This window comes from Esox lucius, chromosome 21 (assembly GCF_011004845.1).
Source record: "Esox lucius isolate fEsoLuc1 chromosome 21, fEsoLuc1.pri, whole genome shotgun sequence".
NCBI lineage: Eukaryota > Metazoa > Chordata > Actinopteri > Esociformes > Esocidae > Esox > Esox lucius.
Genome location: NC_047589.1, coordinates 18,125,744 through 18,144,334, shown reverse-complemented (window position 1 = coordinate 18,144,334; position 18,591 = coordinate 18,125,744). Strand labels below are relative to the sequence as shown.

The following is an 18,591-nucleotide window of genomic DNA, read 5'->3' as shown; positions in this document are numbered from 1 at the left end:
CGCTATGTCTGGTTAAGCTTACTATTACATTAGATCATTCCAGAATTGGTGTTTGAGAGGCCATGATGTAATGAAATTTGGAAGATCCCAACAATGTTCACCACCGAATGACTACACAATGTCTAATAGTGTGTGCCTACTGGTTTATGCCTACCTAATCTACATCAAGTTGTGTTGCATCACTGCAGAATTGCTCCTGATTATTTATGTTCCAGTACTTTTGTTTGCATTAATATTAAGATTAAAGAGTAAATTCACTTAGGTCAAATCCAAATGTGACTGCTCTGGGACAGAACGACAGATTTTCTTTTGCATTCCAGCTCGTGGATGCAATCTAGCAAATTTACTCAGGCAAACCATAAAATTACTATTTATTTTGCATTATCTTCATGGGCACAGCAGACCTAGTTAAGATTGGTCAGCTACTTTACTTTTTATCATGTATATACAGCTCTGGACAAAATTAAGAGACCACTGCAAAATTATCAGTTTCTCTGGTTTTACTAGTCATAGATATGTATTTCAGTAAGTTAAAAAAATAAAATGTTATAAACTACTGACCAAAATCTGCCAAAATTCCAAATAAAAATATTGTAATTGTATTTATTTGTAGAAAACCTCAAATAATGAAAACAAATTAATATTCATTTTTCAGCAAAAAAATACTTATGTTTTACCTTAGGAAGACTTCAAAAATCTATATTTGGTGGAATAACACAGATTTTAATCACAGCTTTAATGCATCTTGGCAGGCTCTCCACCAGTCTGTCGCTGTTGGGTGACTTTATGCCACTCCTGGCCCATAAATCCAAGTAGCTCAGTTTTGTTTGATGGCATGTGTCCATCCATCTTCGTCTTGATAAAATTCTAGAGGTTTTCAATGGGGTTCAGTTCTAGAGATTGGGCTGGCCATGACAGAGTCTTGATCTTGTGGTTCTCCATCCACACCTTGATTGACCTGGCTGTGTGGCATGGAGCACTGTCCTGCTGGAAAAAACTATTCTCAGAGTTGGGGAACATTGTCAGAGCAGAAGGAAGCAGGTGTTCTTCCAGGATAACCTTGTACTTGGTACTTGGCTTGATTCATGCGTCCTTCACAAAGACAAATCTGCAAATGTGTTCTGTCCTGATGAAACCAAGGTTGAACAGTTTGGCCATAATTCCAAAAGGTATTTTTGGCGCAAAAACAACACTGCATATCACCAATAGAACACCATACCCACAGTGAAGCATGGTGGTGGCAGCATCATGCTTTGGGGCTGTTTTTCTTCAGTTGGATCTGGGGCCTTACTCAGGGTGGAGGGAATTATTAAAAGGTTTTCTTTGGTTTTCTTCTGTTTGTTGATAAAGATGCTCCTTGGCCACATGTATGTTTTGTCCACTGATGCTCCTCAAAAAATAGCATCTAAACAGTACTCCATTTCAAATAACATTTTCCTTATATCCTTTATATTTTAATTAGCATATTCTGCATTTGTATGGTGGAAATACCCCAAACAGATATATTTGATACTTGACTAACAACTGAAATGTTGTCAGAAGGGTAATACACGTAACATTAAACGTTCCGTAAGCCCAGTTTAATTGGCTTCTCTTGGATTGATGCAGTTAAGACAGATTCTATGTAATCAGAAGAGATGATAAACAAAAAGCAATCAGTTAGTTTACTAGGTCAGGGTGAATGGACGTGATTACTATCTCTGTCCTGTTGCCTTCATCACTCAGATGCACACCCAATGCACCCTCCCCTTCTGTGATGCTGCAGTGCTTTGGCTGCGCTCCAGCTCCAGCTAATTAGGCAGTCACTATAACATATAACTTACATTACAGCATTGTTGTTTTAGGTATTTAGTGTTTGATGATGGTTAGGGTCTGTTAACTGTAGTTTTGTGATAACTGAGTTTTAAAATGTGCACTTTTACTTACGTTTTAAGTTAAGTATTGCACTTTAAGTCTTTAAAATAATTTGCATGGAAAGGCTGTGTTAGCTAGAAGGAAAAAAAGATGATCATTGTTTGGCAAATGTATAGTCAACAGTTAGCTATTAAAACGTATTATTGGTGCTGAATTGTTTGCATTGTAACATCAATGTCCATATTATCCAGTAATAGCGGCATTACATGGGGACTATGTACAAAAATGGGGAGGCTATATACAACACTTTTAGTGAGCTGTTGAATGTTTTGAGGACTTGGTACAAAATGTTTTGCAATAACTAATAAAAATGTAAATGTTGTGTACATTAACTTGTATGTTTTAAATTAAGTATTATAGTTTAGGTCTTTAAAATATTTTGCACGGAAAGGTTGCGTTAGCTAGAAGATTTATTTTTAATCATAGTTTAGCTAATCAATAGTTAACTGTTCAGCTATTAAAAATTGTTAAGGGGCTAAGAGGTTTGCATTGTAACTGCAGTGTCCATAATAGGAGGAATAATGGGGGGGACTATGTAATAAAAAGGGGAGACTATATACAAAACCTTTAGAGAGCTTTTGAAAGTTGGGCTTAAAACATAGAGCCTTGTCAAAGTAAAATGACGCGCAGCACTGTCTGAGGGACAGTATGGGGTTGCACTTTTTTGGCTGGATTGTTTGTAATCATTTATACCTTGATAATGTTTGCTTCTATTTCAAAAGTAATCAAATGTTGTGTCCTTGGTTCATCCAGCATTCTGCCTCTGGTGTATGCAAGATGCTGCTGAATCCAGCCGCAGAATATTTCAGTGGTCCTTCCACTCCTGGTTCTTGTACATTATGTTTAAGAAAGGACAAGAAACAAAGAACGGAGGACTTCCAATCCAGGGTGCGTGTGCGTGTCTCTGCGTGCGATTATTAGTTACTGACTGAGAGACAGGTTGATTTCACCCCAGATCTGGTGATAAGAGCCTGTTTATTCCCCAGAGTGTGTGACTGGGGTCTTCCCACTCTGTTGGGCCTAATGCAGTTCTGCTGTGCCTAATGCAGTTCTGCTGTGCATGAACACTACACACACACACTTTTCACAGTCACGCTCACACACACACACACCCGAGACATGCAGCACCGCGAAAATTGCATGTGAGCAATGAGGTAATTTCCCTCATAATGTGGCAGAAAGCATCTTTCAGCTGGATAACAGGACTAAGAGTTTGACTTGCTCCAGTGACAAGACAGGTTCTAACCGGTAGGTACAGCTTTCACTGCAGCTCAGGACCCAGCCACAGAGTGGCCGTTAAATTATTGAACAGGTGAAATATGTTCAGGCAGACAGACAGAGAGGTACTTCTCTAAAATGGCTGCAGTGTCCTTCCTTCTGATTGCTTGCTTGGTAGGAGTCATCAAATGTTAGAAAGGAGCAAATGTCAAACTACTTTTCCCCTACTTCCTTTGGCCAGGAAACATCTTACGTGTGTCGTCGTCTCAATTCCCCAGAGGTTCCCCAAAGCACGGCAGTCAGAGCACATTTTTTTTCCCTTTTTTCTTTCTCCAAAATATGTATTATTGTTTTTCAGCTTTTCATCAGGGTTTGGGTTGCCATGACGACAAAGTGGAATGTCATGCTGTATTTCACCTTTGCTGTCTCACCTCATGTGGCGCTGGCCGCTCAGAGCACACTTGGGGAGAGACTCGGCCATACAGATGCCTGATTTCACAGCACTGGGCGTTGAGAGAAGAAGGGGAAGCACAGGAATAGGTGGCAGGGGACACTGACCTTGGGAGATTATTCCCCTTGAGGTTTGGATGGGCAGAGGGGGCAGGAAGAGGTGTTTCACTTAGCAATCTGCTGCCTGAAAGGCCCCAAATGGTGAGTGCCACAGCTGCACTCAGGTGAAACAGACGTGGCGTCCTGCTGAATGCTAAGGACTGGATGAAAAGTTTTGAATTAAAACAACAACAACCACATTGACTGACCAGTCACTGTAGAGGTGCAGTGTTATGCAAGGGTAAGTTACGAGGGAGAGATTAATTAAAGCTCCACACCAGTACATTCCCATTTTCAAACCGAAAGATATGGGCTGAAGCTTAGCCATGACATTACACAACGATAGGTCATCATTTTGTTCAAGGTTTGATAGGTTTGATATATGTGTGTGTGTGTCTGTGTACCAAAATATCACCTCAGATTTTCCCAGGAAAATGCCGGTAAGACCTACATTTGACTTGGGGGCTGAGTTTTGTGGGAAGTGGGAATTGACAACACATGACTAGTACAAAGGCAGTTAAATGGCCCTCCAACCGAAATTTAGTCAGGTGGGAAACTCATTATTTAATATTTTTAAGTAGGCTATGTTTCTTTTTAAGCTGCATGTGAATATATCAAACTGGTAACTTCACAACTAGTTATTTCCAACCTCAGTCTTGGTAATGGCTGCTACTGTACTACAACTGTCTGTCATTTCACTTTGGTTGTCATTTCTCTTCTAAAAGTGGATCTCATCAAACTGTTCCCACCTCCCAATTTCTGAGTACGTTTTGGCAATCTGGGACATTCTTCAAAGGTAAAACCTAAATGACAATTCCTGATCTAGGATGAAATTACAAATAGGTTTGGATAGGCCCCTAGTGGGCAACTTTAAGTCAACACAAAAATGTGCATTAAATGAAACTGCCCTTAAACGTCGAATATTGAAGTCAGTTTTTGACATGGCTTATTGTTTTGTTGTGAGTTTTAATATTGCTGTTAATCAAATCAGTTGTTTTCAAGGATCACAGAGTAGCGTTCACATTAGTGCCTAAAAATAATAACTTAAATGTTCTAATAAAAAAACAAAACCATCTATTGTAATGACAGTTCACCCAGAGTGTTTTGGGAAGGATTTAGTGGCTCTCCGAAGGTCCCTGTTATAAGAGGCATTGTTGTGAGAAGTACCACACTGCCACACAGGTGCCACAGCAAGCAGATGCTGTCGTAGCCTGTCACTGTTGAGTGGTAGAGCGCATGAAGAAAAGCCCCCAGAGACGGAGTGTGTGTGGGGGGTGAGAGAGGGACACACAGAGGTGGAGAGGGAATGAGACAAACAGAAAGACAGTGACAGAGGCAGGTTTGGGCTCAGTTTTCAACATTGCGGTGCATCTTGGGACCTTGTGTCAGTAAAGCAGACAATGCCTCTCCTCACTGTTCATGCTGGAGTTGAACTGACAATAATGGCTCTCAATGATGGCTGATAGTTATATTATTATATACCATGACACATGGGTTTGAGAGAAGAGTGGTATGGATGCCATAGATTACCACCCTTTAATCCTAAACCAGCTTCCCCCCTTCTGCTGTCTTCTAAAAAGCGATGGGCTTGGAGAATTTCATAATCAGGCTGTAGAGGTAAACTCCTATCAACAAAGGACAATTGGCAGGTGTGTGTTTGTGTGTGTGTGTGTGTGTGTGTGTGAGAGAGACAGGTTTTATTGTACATGTGGGGACCACAAAGTCAAATCTGACTATTTGTCCCCGATGAGGCAAAAAGGCAATTTCTGGCTCAATGGAGAGGTTTAGGGCATCACATACAATTGGAGTTGGTTTAAGGTTTAGGCATTTTAGAGTTAGGAGTTTGTCTTAGGTCATTGAGATGACCAATGTGCATGTGTGAGTGATGGGTAAGAGGCTTCTGACGTGTTTGACACGTAAACCATATGAAATCATACTCTAGAAAAGGGCTCATAAAGCCATCCATGAAAATGACACTCACTCCCTACCGAATTGCGTTAATTCCACCAACACCAACAGCATTCACAAAATATTCCCTCAAAGCTGCAGTTTGAAGATGGGCGTTTTAGTGGGCCTTCATTCCTGTCAGTTATGATACAAGGGGGGACAACAGATTATAAAGCTGCTATCGGGATTCTTAAGGCTGTACTGCTGTTTGCTGTTGGAATTCATTATCTCTGTTCACAGGCCTGGTTTAAACGGTGGCATCAGGAAGACTTTCAGACAGGTCATTATGGCACATCACTCTGGAACCCAGTGCAGAGAGAGAATTGGAGTCGGCCCGCCATGCCGTGTGTGGCTGTGTGTGTGTGTGTGTTCGTGTGCATGAAGGTTATAATAGTGAAACTAGTGAACTAAGCCTGAAACTACACATGAAAAAAACATTTGAGTAAACTGAAATAAGATCAATGTACGATAAACTAAAAGTGATTGTGAGCCATGGCTAGTCATGATTTCTAGGGGGATATTTCAACCTCTGCTGTATACAGTGCATTCGGGAAGTATTCAAAACCCCTGACTTATTCCACATTTTATTGCATTACAGCCTTATGCGAAAATTGATTTAATGAATTTTTGTGACATCAATCTCCACACAATACCCAATAATGACCGAGGAAAAACCGGCCATTAGCAGTGGGTCCTCCATTGCAAGAAGAATCAAAACAATCCAACCGATTCAGCCTACCCTAACAGGGTCAAATCGCACATTGACGGAATAAGACAGGGTCCTGCAAACAAACCTACATAAACCTCTATCTTCTGTACTGTTATCCTGGAGTTACTATTATCGGTCAAGCAATACAGAAACGGGGGTGTGAATACAATTTCCTAGTTGTTTTTTCCTGTCACGCATCTCATGTCAGGTAAAGGGCCTTGGGTGAAGTGCGGTCAAATGATTTAAGAAGTTGAATGAACCCAATAGGGCCATGTCAAGTTGCTTGGTGTGTCTTTTACCCAAGGAACAAAGAGATATCCAGTTGCTTTCCCAAAGTGCAGTAGTTATTCATAGAACTTCTCCTCAAGTAGCTCAATTTACCTGAACATAGAAAGTAACTAAAACTTGTTAAAACATTTTGGAAACTAAAATGAATTCAAAACATTTATTTTCAAACTAAAAGAAAATAAAAAAATATTAATTCATATGCACAGCAGACCTGAATGAATAAGCATGATATTTGGGTTGACAATAACCATTGCCGTTGTCAAACAGCAGGTTATTAGGACAAACCAAAGACATACAGGGAATTAGAATGGGGGTCTGTAGTCCATATAGATTGACTGGCTCTCCTAATATATTTAATATATAAAAATGTATTAATCCGTAATGCAATTCTAGGTGTAACTAACAGACACAAAAACAAATCCAGGCAGCCATGCAAGTACATACATACGCACAAACATACGGGCAAACATACTGTGTGTGTATACACACACACACACACACACACACACACAATCATCACGGATAACCTATTATTTATCAATATTGCAAAACAAACTGCAATTAGACTTTCAGGCCACAGGGAAACGGACCGACTTACAGACAGTCGTGGTGGAGAAAAGGAAAGGGGCAGTAGATCTGGTCGAAATGGGAAGACAGCTCCGCTACCCATCTCATAACAGATAGGAGCAGCTCAACTTGCCCTGAAGTCATGTGTGACTGATTAACTTCTCCCCCCTGTATGCCTGGGTGTTGCCCAGTCAGATCCTTTATAATAAAACACCAAAGACCTAGGATTCCTGTGTGGGTCATTTGGAGAGGCAGTACTAACACGCACACACAGACAAACACCCAGAGAGAGACAGACCGATGTGCTCAAGCCCCCACCACCCCCTATCCACACAGAAAATATAGACACACACACACACTGCCTTCTAGATCACACTGTGGTGAATAACCTGGCTTCACCTATCAAAAAGAATTACATTAAATTACCCGGGCCATGCTTCTCAGTCTCATCTAATATTCAACTGTAATTATCCAGTGCTGGTCGACTGTCTGTCAGCACAGGGTTGCAAGTAAATGCTACAAAGACATGTAGGTCTGGGTCTGACTGGAGAGACAGGGATTAATATAAACCACTGAGCAAGCGGTTGGTGATTCATTTCATGGGTGCCCCTCTGGCCTGACAATGTAATTCAAAGAAATTAAGCCGGGAGGAACTCAAACCTACTCACAAATTGGACAAGGACAAAAGACTTGCATTGAGGCTTTGAACATATTGGACGTTTAACATATTTTTGAGTGTTTGCTTTAGCCTGCCTGAAGTGCAAGGTGGAATGAGTTTGGACTATTGAGATCTGTATATCGCTTCCGTTCAACACACACGTTCAGTCAAGCACAGCTAAATCATTTTAAATGGTCCAGGTCACGCTCCTGTTGTGAATGTATTCAGCATATACAAATGTATAGCATTTAAAAAAAAATAGGTCTACAGAAAACATTTGATTGTCATCAGCGAGTGACGAACAATTAAGTTGGCCGGTGCCAGACAGCGAGAACAGTTCACTCTCCTGTTTCCAAGTTTCACAACAGCACTTTGCCACCGCCAATGTACAAAATAAAGGTCACGGAGCAGTCGTGAGGGATCCCCATACATAGAGCGGCAGAAGGGATTTTTCAACAGTGTAGATGTTCACTTGGAGGCAGGCAGGCGGGCAGCACAGTCTGCACTTCATTCAAGGGTGCTCCATGACACCTTGCCTTCCCAGATGTTCGATTGCAACTTCTCTGTAGCCGTTCCCTCGGATGCGTATGAGATTAACTTGTTATTCATTTCCCACTCACTTATTGAAGAATGCCAGTAATCCTCAGACTGAACAATTCACTTAACATTGCTAGCTCGACATCCTTTAAAGTCCTCATGGTTTGGGAGTCCATGAAAACCAACAAAATATAAGGTGATGATTTCTTTCAAAACACAATAGCTACAGTGAGACTTAATTTGCAGTCAAATGTATAGGCAAAGTAGACATAATTTAGATTTAAACCATAGACATTTTGCATCAGTTCCACAAATACCAATTAAAGGAATGAAACAAAAAATTATTAATATTATTCACAAATATTTACAAAAAGTACAAGTGTTCTCTGTCCAGGAGACCTCGCGGTGCCATGGCAACACTCGGACCCAGTTTGAAACTACACACTGATATTGTAGAAACCAAAATATAAATGGTAGGACTTTCTTTAAGCGTCCCACTCTTCAAGGTCATATGTCTCCTGCACTTCTGCTGCTTTAATTAATCTTGATTTAAGGATTAATATCTCATTCCAGCAGTGGGTCTAGGTGACTCTTTTGTTATTAACTTTGACACTGCAATAGGAGACCTGTTGGATTATTTCAATTTAAGTGATTACTTTTGGGCTCACAGCTGATTCCAATGTGCAGCAAAGGCAAAGTTTACTCAACACATTGATCTGCTGGCAGATATTGAGGGTTGGAAATCCCAGGACACATCATAAACCTGTCTCCTACTTGCTCTCTCTAAATCTTATTAGAGACGAGGCCTTCTGGCTGCTCTCACAACACACAAGAGGAGAAAGTTATGTTGAAGTCGGCGACATGTTGTGTTGAAGTGTAATGCCTGTCTGTTTGGACTGTTACATGCAGTCAAAGCCAGACACTTAGCCTGTCCTTTATGTCATCTCTCCTGTTATTTTTCTGAAAAACTGTGGATACAAGCCCAAGCATGAAATAATATCAAGAATAATTCATAAAAATATTGAACATATACAGAAGTATGTATATGATAAATAAAATGCAAACACTGGCGCTGTTTTGCGCTGGTGTGTGAGAGCAGTGGCATTAATTCGTGGAAGACAAGAGATTTATAATTTTACTTCTGACTCCCAATTCTATTGTTTATGTACTGGCAATATAAAAAAAATCGACACCCTGGCTCTCCCAGTGATTTTACCGCACCACATCCAGCAGGATTAATTAGTATTATTGTATCCCCTCTGACTACTGTTGTTTGCATTGCCTTTGATTCCGTGTCCAGTTATGTTGGTTTCATTTGCACACTAACCAAAGGGAAACTTAGAAAGCGAAGCACCCTTCCAACTATGCAAAGGTCAGACATGAAAAACAGCGCAGGCAAAAGGCTATTTGGGTCGGTCGCCAAAATAACATTTATTGGCTGGTTCAAACCCTGGGTGTTCCACAAGGTAAATGTAAGTATATCTCTACTGGACATTACTTGACAAAACATGTTTAAAGAAAGTGAGCCTCACTTTGGAGCAACCCACTTACAGTAGCAAACTACAGTGTGTGAGCACTCTTCATTTTGCTACTTCACACCACCGCTTTCCTCCATCTCCTCCTACAGTATTCTCTACCTTCCTCACTCATTCAGCACATTGTGAGGCTGTATCAGTACATCCTGTATGAGGGATCTCTTTTTAGGTGGGAGATAGAGGCACTTAACATCTGCTTTTCAGACGTAGTAAACATTTGAGGAATCGACTTCTTCAGGAATCACTGGGAACACTATGACATTGATTAAATGTTGCTGTGTTAGGGGCATACTAAAGAAATCTCTCAATAGGAATACAACCCTTGGTTTAGTAAACAACATAATGGAGGCAATAGCAATAATCATTTATTCATACATTATGTTCAGTCCAGATTAGCTTGATCACTGTAATTTAAACAGGTGCCATTTTGCATTCCCTATTGTTTCACAATGCCAAAACAGTTCTGCTCGGTCGAGACATTGAAATCATCCTCATGCCCAGTGCTGTGATACTCTACACACAGGGCAGATTGGAACATCTTGTAAGATACAGACTAGTGCAGCAGATGATAACTTGGTCTGTAACTTACAAACACACAGACACGCACAGCTGGGTATGGCCCGCTGGGTCTTGTGCCTGAGCTAATTATACACAATTATAGTAGACTTAGCCAAAAGCTATATTAAAACTATTGGTGGTGGTCTCAAAGCGCACGCACACACACACACACGCGCACACACACACACGCACACACACACACACACGCACACACGCACACACGCACACACACATTTTGCCAGGCTGCTTTGACCCCTTACTTTAGTCACAAAGAGTTACCCAGGGAATATATTTTACATGCTGATCACCACCAACACACTTCTGGCCCTGAGAAATCAACAGGCAGGATTTATATATTTTCCTAAGATTGCCTCAGCCACATTTGTCCCCCCCATAAATACATTTACAGCTCTGCTAATATCACAGCAGGGAATAAGCAAGGTTGCAGTGTATCAGTTGAGGCAAAGATTTAGCTGCCGGTTTGGACAATGCCGGGCGAGTGATGATGAAGGGACTGGAGTTAGGCTGTTTAGCGTTAGCATTGTTAGCATGCTGTTGGTGTGCGGTTGTTTGTTAGTGGGCAAGTGCTGGAGGGGGCATGTGCGCCCAAGCAGGGTCTAATGAGAATGTTCCTGAGTTTAATGCGTCAACACAACAACATTGTACTCTCAACACGCACAGAGTTGATATTTTATGATTTGCTGTAGTGTGACATTTTCACATGTTGTTTTGATTTGCTGGAAAAGGATTGCATAATTAAAGCTCTGTACTCTTTGGGAACCTCAATGTTAGTTATCTACTACTTTACCAAGCCCCTCTGAATATGTAAGAATTAGGGTTAGTTGAAAAAGAATGCTCTCTCTCTCTTTCTCCATCATCTGTGACTAAAATATGTTCATAAAAATGTTTACACCATAAGTAAAATTTTCTTCCAAAGAAGAACTTGCATTATTGAAAAACAGCTACGGGCTTGAGCAGAACTGATGACCTTGTTGCTAATGCTTATCAGAGACATTCATTTTAAATTATTCAAATGAATTACTTCACTTCAGTTTAAATGCTACTCATTTCGACAACTTCATGAAACTTGCAGGGTGTAAAACTATAAAATATGCATAGTAAAGCCATCACTCACTGTATAATGAATAAGAACACCTTGAAATTGACATTTACTTCAGGAAATTATTGTAAAACTGATTACTGTCAAGGGTCGGATGGGCTCTTTTAAGTCGCATAAGTAATATTAGCTGAAAGGGGTTTGTCAAGATTATGCCAGTTAGCTTTATTTTAAATCTACTGTTAGCACCTACAATAAACTTTATAATTGATTTACTTACAAATAATAATCAACTCTGTGAGGTAACATATATTTTCAGAAATCTGTAGAAAGAAATCTTACAGATAAAATGTATTGGTTATTCTTTTAGTTTGGGGACTATATAGTACTTTATATTTATTATGTCTCAGAGTTTAGAGTGAGTGTGGATGGCTATGACAGGGTCTGGGTCAGAGTGGCTGATGGTAAAATGTGCTCTGCCATCCTTTCTAACTGTTAGCTGTTTGCCAGAGCAACAACCTCCTGACATCTGACCGGAGATGACATCACAGTAGGTTCCTTCAGCCAGGCCGGTGTAAAGCGTCACATCCAGGGGACTGATTAATTAGAAAGAGTTACAGGTGTTAGTAAGAAAATAGAATGACTGGCTTAATTGATACTGATTTCCATTGAAGATACATCTTATTGGCCAATTCTAAATTAACAGTGTCACCCAATAAATTGGCACAGAATGTCATCTGACACATCAATTATATTAAAATACATTTTAAATTAAGATCCATGAAAAAAAATTCCATGTGGTGAATCACACATACCAGTCATCATTGTTGATCACTATAAAACCTTGGTTGCCCCGTCCAAAAGCGATCTGGTTCTCTCCATTATCCCACCAGTTTGCCAGTGGTTCCCCATCTACAACATTATGGAACATCACCATATTCCTACATAGGAGTATAGATAGAGAGAGAAAGGAGTAGAGAGTGTGTTAAGTAGTCCTTTTGAATGTACCATTCAAATAAAGTGATTCACCAGTATTGACTGACTCTTACCTGATTGAGGGCCATCTGTGTTCACAGACCCACCCTTCCCCACAGCTACCATCTGGCTGTATGGGGACAGGTTTGGTGGAGCCATCTGGGTAGCTGGGAGGACCCATCCAATCATTCTGGTCCTGACAGACAGAGGTTGCAAGCTGAATACCACTGCCATGCGATGAGTGGTCACACTGACCATTAGAAATGTGAGAGTTTTGAGACCTAAAAATGTGTGGTTTAAGACAAGACACTAGCAACGGATGGAAGTGTGCAGACATACAGTTAGGTCTGGAAATATTTGGACACGGACACCATTTTCATAATTTTGGCTCTTTACACCACCACAATGGATTTGAAATGAAACAACCGAGGTGCAATTGTGGTGTAGACTTTCAGAAATAATTCCAGGGGTTGAGCAAAAATATCTTACGAAACGTTTAGGAATTGCAACCATTTTCATACACAGCCTCCTTATTTCAGCGGCTCAAAGGTAATTGGATAAATTAACACAATCATAAAAAGAATCCTTTGCAGGCAATGACTGTTTGAAGTATTATTTAATTGTAACTTGAATACATGTTGGTAAACAGACAAAATAACTTGTGTCAGTGTCCAATTATTTCCGCACCTAACTGTACATTTTCATGGTTTTTACGTAAACATACCTTTCCGCCAACCACTCGTTGATCCCACCGGTAGCTTGACATCAATCTTGGGACTCCATAGGGATGGGCCAACATGAAAGCCACAGCCATTTTATATATTCTGATGCAAAATGAATTCATTACTTTATACTGTAGAATACAACATCCACAGCGCAGTCAGATTGCAGCCAATGGGTTTTTACCTGGGCTCCCTGAAGGTGACTACTGAGGCCCCCCCTGCACCGTGTCCTCTCTGGTTGTCATGGTTATCCAGAAACACGAGCGCCTCATCAGAAGGCAGCAGTCCCCAGTGCTCACCCCATGTCCTGAAAACAACAAGACATCGCAATATCATTTGCAGTGCAGAATATTCTTGTTGCTCCAATATCACAGGTTCTCTTTTTATTTCGTGCCCTCTCCTTCCTAGAACTAAGGTTATGAACTAATCAGTGCCATGCCCTGTAGTCCAGGGGTATTGAACTGGGGACCTGGACGGCAGGGACTTATTTAGACTTGGGGCACCAAGTGGGTGCAATTAATGATAAGGTAGAAAAGAAAATACTCTGTACCTCGCAGGCTAAGAGTATAAAGTATCATACATGCTGAGGTTTCCATAAATATTATTGGAGATGCTGATATACAGTGGGGAGAACAAGTATTTGATAACCTGCAAAATCGGCAGTGTTTCCTACTTACAAAGCATGTAGAGGGCTGTAATTTTTATCATAGGTACACTTCAACTGTGAGACGGAATGTATAACAAAAATCCAGAAAATCACATTGAATGATTTTTAAATAATTAATGTGCATTTTATTGCATGACATAAGTATTTGATCACCTACCAACCAGTAAGAATTCCGGCTCTCACAGACCTGTATTAACTGCACCTGTTTGAACTCGTTACCTGTATGTATAAAAGACACCTGTCCACACACTCAATCCACACCACAATGGCCAAGACCAGAGAGCTGTGTAAGGACATCAGGGATAAAACTGTAGACCTGCACATGGCTGGGATGGGCTACAGGACAATAGGCAACCAGCTTGGTGAGAAGGCAACAACTGCTGGCGCAATTATTAGAAAATGGAAGAGGTTCAAGATGACGGTCAGTCTACATCAGTCTGGGGCTCCATGCAAGATCTCACCTCGTGGGGCATCAATGATCATGAGGAAGGTGAGGGATCAGCCCAGAACTACACGGCAGGACCTGGTCAATGACCTGAAGAGAGCTGGGACCACAAAGAAAACCATTAGTAACACACTACGCTGTCATGGATTAAAATCCTGCAGCGCACGCAAGGTCCCCCTGCTCAAGCCAGCACATGTCCAGGCCCATCTGAAGTTTGCCAATGACCATCTGTATGATCCAGAGGAGGAATGGGAGAAGGTCATGTGGTCTGATGAGACAAAAATAGAGCTTTTTGGTCTAAACTCCACTCGCTGTGTTTGGAGGAAGGAGGATGAGTACAACCCCAAGAACACCATCCCAATCATGAAGCATGGAGGTGGAAACGTAATTCTTTGGGGATGCTTTTCTACAAAGGGGACAGGACGACTGCACTGTATTGAGGGGAGGATGGATGGGGCCGTGTATTGCGAGATCTTGGCCAACAACCTCCTTCCCTCAGTAAGAGCATTGAAGATGGGTTGTGGCTGGGTCTTCCAGCATGACAACGATACGAAACACACAGCCAGGGCAACTAAGGAGTGGCTCTATAAGAAGCATCTCAAGGTCCTGGAGTGGCCTAGCCAGTCTCCAGACCTGAACCCAATAGAATATCTTTGGAGGGAGCTGAAAGTCCGTATTGCCCAGCGACAGCCCCGAAACCTGAAGGATCTAAAGAAGGTCTGTATGGAGGAGTGGGCCAAAATCCCTGCTGCAGTGTGTGCAAACCTGGTCAAGAACTACAGGAAACGTATGATCGCTGTAATTGCAAACAATGGTTTCTGTGCCAAATATTAAGTTCTGCTTTTCTGATGTATTAAATACTTATGTCATGCAATGAAATGCAAATTAATTACTTAAAAATCATAAAATTTGTTTTAGATTCCGTCACTCACAGTTGAAGTATACCTAAAATGACAGACTTCTACATGCTTTGTAAGTGGGAAAACCTGCAAAATCGGCAGTGTATCAAATATGCTATAACCTGCCAGATTCTAGAATTCTTAACCATTCAAAGTGTACTCTATTCATACTTGAGGTCAGCAAGTTTTCCTTGGTTCCACTTGCGGATAACAGAGCCCAGCATAGCACCATACTTGAACTCTGTGACGAGGCCCAGCCCAGAATATTCTATCGCTTTTACTGGCTCGTCACCAAGGTCAATAACCTGGAAGAAATTGCCATTTGTTATTTTTTTGTATGCAAAGTGGGGCCAACAACCTCAATGAGTTAATGCTGAAACATTTGCCGAAAGTAGCTACAGTAAAGAAAAAATGTAAGCAACAAAACACTGGTAAAACAAAATGGTCCTTCAAAACGTAATAGTAAGATAAGGACATTGCTAGTGCTAAATCCTACCTCTTGGTAAATGAGAGGCCGGGAACCATGTGGGAACCAAGTGGCGTTGAGGTCGTGGAGCTTGCTGTAGATGTTCTTCAGGTCCTCAGGCCACATGTGTTTACACGCGTCTACCCTAAAACCTGCTACACCCATGTCAACCAGCCTGTTCATGTAGTCCACTATCCTCCCCCTCACATGCTCCTGGTCCTGAGCCAGATCAAGAAGACCTACCAGACGACAGTTACGCACCTGTTGGGTTGAAATGCCAAAGCAATGCATTGTATGAACATCTCTGGGTTTATATCACATTATATGACAACAAGGGTTTGCAAGAGAGAGGAGAATGCCATGTGTCTCCATCAGTGTCTCATGGTATTTACAAGGAGTTTCCTTTCTTCTATCCTCTCTGAAATAATACCTGATAGATGTCTTGATAAGTCTCAATATTTCCACTGAGGGTGGGGCATTTGTCATCATTGAAGTGGGAAGCAGTGTAGGGCACAGATGGGAACTCCCTCTTACTGGCATTGAAGAATGAGCCACAAGTCGAACGGCGTCTTCCCTCCCCCATGTCAGGGGCGCACATATGATTAATGACTACGTCTGCATAGATCTTCACCTGCAGAGGGAAATGTGTTCAAATCCACACTAATACCGATGCATATCAATTCTACTACTAGGCTACTTCAGATTTCTTCCTATATTGTCTTAGATCAACAATAAGAAATCTGTAAGCCGTGCTTCACATTTTTTAGACAAACCGGTTTAGCACATTGTGCTATCAACACATACACACGACCTGCTGCGGTGATTAAAGTTGTTTACCAAGCCATCTTGTGTACAATTGCTTCATTGCTTATTAAAGTTCGGCACACCTTTGCACAAGAAATTCATCAATCAAAATAGGATGTCCCATTACCCCCACAGCGTTGCACTTGCAGATCATGTCCCTGAGCTCCTGTTCAGTTCCAGAACGGGAACATAGATTGTAGCTAACCGGCTGATACCTCTCCCACCACGGCCTCCATGGTTGAGTCACGATCACGTTCTCACTGGGAGGGGAGATCTGGTATTTATACAAAAACAATGGTTTTATATATTTTACAGGTACTTTATCTTAACAATAGTAAAATAATAATAAGATAAGCTAGAGCTCATTCAATAAATAATTAGATAGAGCATTATTAGATAAATAATGTCCAAAAATCTAACACCTGAACTGCGCCAAATCCATTAGGTGCCAGGTATCGCCCGCATTCTTCAGCTATGTCATTCCAGCGCCATTCAAACAGATGGACTATGGTTGAACTACTCTGCAGGATTTGACGCTTTGAGTGAGTCTGGCACTGGAGGAGGCCTAGTCCAAAGCCCAGTGCTAACAGGCAGCCGCAGAGTTTAACTTTCATCTGATGAAGCAAATGCACTTAAATGGTTAACTGATAGAGATATATATATATATATATATATATATATATATATATATATATATATATATTATTCCATGGAATTGAATCACGATTTCAATGCAATAAAACCAAGACAAATGTTCTACATTATCAAAAGACAGGCTATTAGTTTGTGTTCACATAATCAGAAGTTGTTAAGGCCGGTGTCTGACTGCTGTTTGTATATCATTTAATACCACCACCATGTGCAGTGTAGTTCTACATTACTCACTTTTGAGTTGGTTCATCATCTCTGCAAATCCATGTTGTTAATGAGCTTTCAATGCAAGAGTTGAGATGCTTGTACTGTTGCTTAGATAAAGCCAGTCATTGTAGCATTTGAAAGGGCTTGTTAATGAAAGGCCCAAAGCAGGGGGCTGGATCCTCTTCTGAAGCCCAGGGATCAGGCAAACACAGAAGGGAAGGAGATACTTGAGCCTTTGGACTGAGCTAATAAGCTACAGTAATGCTACCAATAATAATATAATTTTAATAGATCATGTTATGAAACAGAATATAAGAACAGTGATATTTCATAATAGAAACATAAATACTATTGTTATTGATAACACTGTGGCTCACCTTTCTTCAATGTGTACATGCTCCAAAAATATATCAACCAAAGTCACGATGAATCCAAAACTGTACAGGCAGCTGTGTTCAGCTGACAAGTTGTTTCCTCTGGACATAGAATATGACTCTACTTCTGCATAATGGCTGGAATCCCAAAACGTCTTGAAGTAAAAACACATTTAGCTAGTTGTGATTTATGTTTTATAGATATTGTTTTTCATATTTAGAATATCCTGACTGATTCTTCTCTATTTTGCATTTTGATCATGTCCTTTTCAATTCTGGTAGCATGAGGCGGTACCTGCAGCCCATTTAGGTTGCACAGGCAGTCCAGATCTTTCAGGATGGCACATCCATACGTGCCGTTGCAAGGTTTGCTGTGTCTCCCAATACAGTCACAGGAGCATGGAGGAGATACTAGGAGACAGGCAGTTACACAAGAGCTGGACAGGGCTGTAGAAGGGCATCAATCAAGCAAGCTCACTGATCCCCTGATCCAGGTCCGGCTGGAGATCCCCCAGGACACCATCCGCCGTCTCATCAGGAGCATGCCCAGATGTTGTCGGGAGTGCATACAGGCACTTGGGGGCCATACACACTACTGAGTCACATTATGACTTTTTCAATTGTTTACTTTTTCAGTGTGAGTTTGAATCCAGCCCTCAATCTGTTGGTGATTTTGACCTTTGTTAGCCTACAGCATTTTGTTCTCAACAAATTACACAATGTACAGTTAAGATTTTGATCTTTAAAGTATTTCCTTCTTCCAGACCCAATGTGTGATTTAAGTGTTATTTTTTTTAGCAGTGTATTTAACTTCATTTCAGAAAAAAATGTAAAAAAATTTAAC

General features: G+C 41.0%; 1 protein-coding gene across 3 annotated transcripts; it reads right to left on the bottom strand.

Annotated features, from left to right (window-relative positions):
- Window positions 1-10,274: 10,274 nt before the first annotated feature.
- On the bottom strand, window positions 10,275-18,055 carry LOC105022602 (pancreatic alpha-amylase). Of its 3 annotated transcripts, none has more exons than XM_010891165.3 (12): window positions 17,751-18,055; window positions 17,401-17,557; window positions 16,938-17,129; window positions 16,643-16,789; window positions 16,142-16,342; window positions 15,742-15,972; window positions 15,417-15,550; window positions 13,419-13,541; window positions 13,237-13,336; window positions 12,587-12,708; window positions 12,353-12,478; window positions 10,275-12,133 (listed from the first exon to the last, which is right to left on the bottom strand). In XM_010891165.3, the coding sequence occupies exons 3-12, from the start codon at window positions 17,127-17,129 to the stop codon at window positions 11,944-11,946; spliced, it is 1,566 nt and encodes a 521-aa protein (XP_010889467.2). In that variant the 5' UTR covers window positions 17,401-17,557; window positions 17,751-18,055; the 3' UTR covers window positions 10,275-11,943. The 3 variants fall into 3 exon arrangements, with proteins under 3 accessions (XP_010889467.2, XP_010889468.2, XP_010889469.2); XM_010891166.3 differs by having other exon boundaries at window positions 17,401-17,554; XM_010891167.4 differs by lacking the exons at window positions 17,401-17,557; window positions 17,751-18,055 and having other exon boundaries at window positions 16,643-16,775; window positions 16,938-17,047.
- Window positions 18,056-18,591: the final 536 nt, after the last annotated feature.

Coding starts and splice junctions, on each gene's coding strand:
- LOC105022602 (XM_010891165.3), bottom strand. CDS start 17,129: ATGAAAGTTAAACTCTGCGGCTGCCTGTTAGCACTGGGCTTTGGACTA. Junction 13,337..13,418: donor GTCACCTTCAGGGAGCCCAG/GTAAAAACCCAT, acceptor ATTTTGCATCAG/AATATATAAAATGGCTGTGG. Junction 12,709..13,236: donor AACGAGTGGTTGGCGGAAAG/GTATGTTTACGT, acceptor TCTGTCTGTCAG/GACCAGAATGATTGGATGGG.